We start from the raw sequence: 2500 nt of genomic DNA, 5'->3' as shown, positions 1-2500 counted from the left end.
CTGTGAATGACCACTGTGGGATTACGACATCGCTGGAACCATAGGGGGTTAGGAAACAGGGAAATGTCAAAATAACTGAAAATGACAGATATTAGTGTCTAATCCATAGTTTTCGATGTCACTGAAAAGCATGGTGACACTTCCCATGCCTTTAAGTCCAAGTTCAGCCCTGATTGGGAGGGTGGTAACAAGGGGGTTAAATGCAAAAATAACCAAAGTGACAAATATTAGGTCTAATCCATAGTTTTTGAGGTTCCTGAGAATAGTAACTCTCAATGCCCTGTAAGTCCAAGATTAGCCGCTAGAGGGAGGGCGTGAGAAGAGGGTGTGAAGGGACTGACATGTAAAAATAATTTTTAAAAAACTCCAGATATTAATGTCTAATCCATAGTTTTCGATATCGCTGAGAATAATAGTGACACTTTCAGTGCCCCTTGACGTCCAAGTTCAGCCCCAACAGAAAGGAGGGAGGGTGTGAGAAGCAACTATCTTAAAAGAATTGAGAGAGAGAGAGAGTTTATTGGTTGTAATCAGAGATTTCCCGGGCAGTACCAGGTTGGTCAGTGAGTGTGTGTGTATATATATACACTCATGCACACACACATGTATATATATATATATATATATATATATACACTAGACTCCCAGTGTAACTCTATTCTATTACATATGAAAATGCTGCCAAACTAGTGATAAAAACAAGTATCCGCATTGCATATATATATATATATATATATATACTATATATATATATATATATATATATATATATAATATATTATATATTCTTTCTTTCTTTTTTCACAGGCGGTTACAAAAGCCCAGTTCCCAATGAAGTGAACATGACAGTGTTTGAACCGACAGTTTGCAACAATAGTTACTCCGAACTCCGCACATTCCGCCTTGAATACCCGAGGGGTATCGATAACACTTTCCTCTGCATGGGGGCACCAGAGGGAGGCATATCAGCTTGTCAGGTAAGACTTTTTCTTTTTAAAGGACATTAAATTTGTGACATAAAGAAGGTACCTTTTGACATATCTATTTAAATGTTACTCGAAATGGTAAATTTCCAAACCGTAATTCGCTGGATATCTGTCAATTCTTTTAACAAGACCAAATCAACATTCTAGGTACAGGTCAAAGTTCGTTTCCTATCCTGTTTTACTATTCGTAATTATACTTAGTTTCATTCTTGATTTTAACGTCATTCATTTCAAACTTGTTGCGAGACTGCACTGACGCCGAAAGTCAAGACGCAATTCTTTTTAAAATCGTTGTACCGTATGAGATGTAGAAAGTTAGCTCTTCAATTCTTTTAATAACCGTCGATTATTTAGAGAGAGAGAGAGAGAGAGAGAGAGAGAGAGAGAGAGAGAGAGAGCCATCATCAAACATCTTGAACTTTGACTATCATTTTACAAATCCAGGCTCTAAACTTGAGTTGCTGAAGCCATCTCATGCTGTGTGTTTGTCTATCGTTCCAGGGTGATTCTGGAGGACCCCTCATGTACAAAAATGACGAAGCAAGGTATGTTTTAGCCGGTGTGGTATCCAACGGCTATGGATGTGGAGCCAAGGATTTTCCAGGGGTTCATTCTAGTCTAATGAGGAAATCTCTGCTTTCCTGGGTTAAGGATATCGCTTTTTCATGAATACAAGGAAAGCTAGGCCAGGGCAGTGAGAGACAGTAATCACTCGTCAAAGTGTATCATAGTCATCACTACAGTTTAGATATTATAATTAGGCAAACTAAGCATAAATAACTTTTTTAGGAAAAAATTAAAACAGACAAGTCATGATTGAATAAAAAGATGTGTATCATTACTCGTGGAAGGTATTTTTAGCCATCTTGAAATGATTCTTTCATTATGTACTTTAGGTCCTTCAGAATTCCGGCTGATCAAGATCCATGCTTAATAACTGTACACTTTCCTGTAAACAATAACATTTATTCGCATCCTTGCACAAATACACACGGAAATTGTATATATAATGAAGATAAAAGGACCCTAAAACACTGACTGAACGTTGCAACCATATATTTCGAGCACTTCCTTCCGTGCCACTGTCCACTGGTAAAATATGGACATATGATGTATTACAATAGTATATATATAAAACATATGTAGGTGTGGCAGTATATATAGTATTATAGCACATCATCTGTCCGTATTTTACCAGTGAACAGGGGCACAGAAGGAAGTTCTCGAAACATACGGTGGGAAAGTTCAAATGGTGTTTTATGGGACTTTTATCTTCATATCATACTTTTGCATAATAGTAAAAGACATGCATATATATATATATATATATATGCACTGTACAATTCCTCTTGGGTGTATATAAGTTACTCCTAGGATAAAGTAAGTTAATATTAAGGAACATTTTTAGCTTCAAATTTGTATATGTACTGTACAGAAAGAAGTAATGAACAGAGAAAAAAAGACTGAGTCAGGATATTTGCCAAAAAGCGACGTCCTAACAATATGTATTAAAT

The 2500-nt window shown here is 36.4% G+C and overlaps 1 protein-coding gene across 3 annotated transcripts in view; it reads left to right on the top strand.

The window, feature by feature from the left end:
* The window catches only part of LOC135198617 (venom protease-like), a 26327-nt gene that overhangs the window by 23399 nt on the left and 428 nt on the right, over positions 1 to 2500 (top strand). For all 3 annotated transcript variants that reach the window (XM_064226369.1, XM_064226368.1, XM_064226367.1), the window contains 2 exons: positions 808 to 977; positions 1488 to 2500. The exon at positions 1488 to 2500 is cut by the window's right edge. In XM_064226369.1, the coding sequence (XP_064082439.1) occupies positions 808 to 977; positions 1488 to 1655 (338 nt within the window). In that variant the 3' untranslated portion in view covers positions 1656 to 2500. The remainder of the gene's footprint in view (positions 1 to 807; positions 978 to 1487) is intronic.

The sequence above is a fragment of the Macrobrachium nipponense genome, chromosome 22, assembly GCF_015104395.2.
Source record: "Macrobrachium nipponense isolate FS-2020 chromosome 22, ASM1510439v2, whole genome shotgun sequence".
NCBI classification, from domain to species: Eukaryota; Metazoa; Arthropoda; class Malacostraca; order Decapoda; family Palaemonidae; genus Macrobrachium; species Macrobrachium nipponense.
The sequence above is the reverse complement of the archived record's forward strand: the minus strand, read 5'-3'. Positions and strand labels throughout refer to the sequence as shown.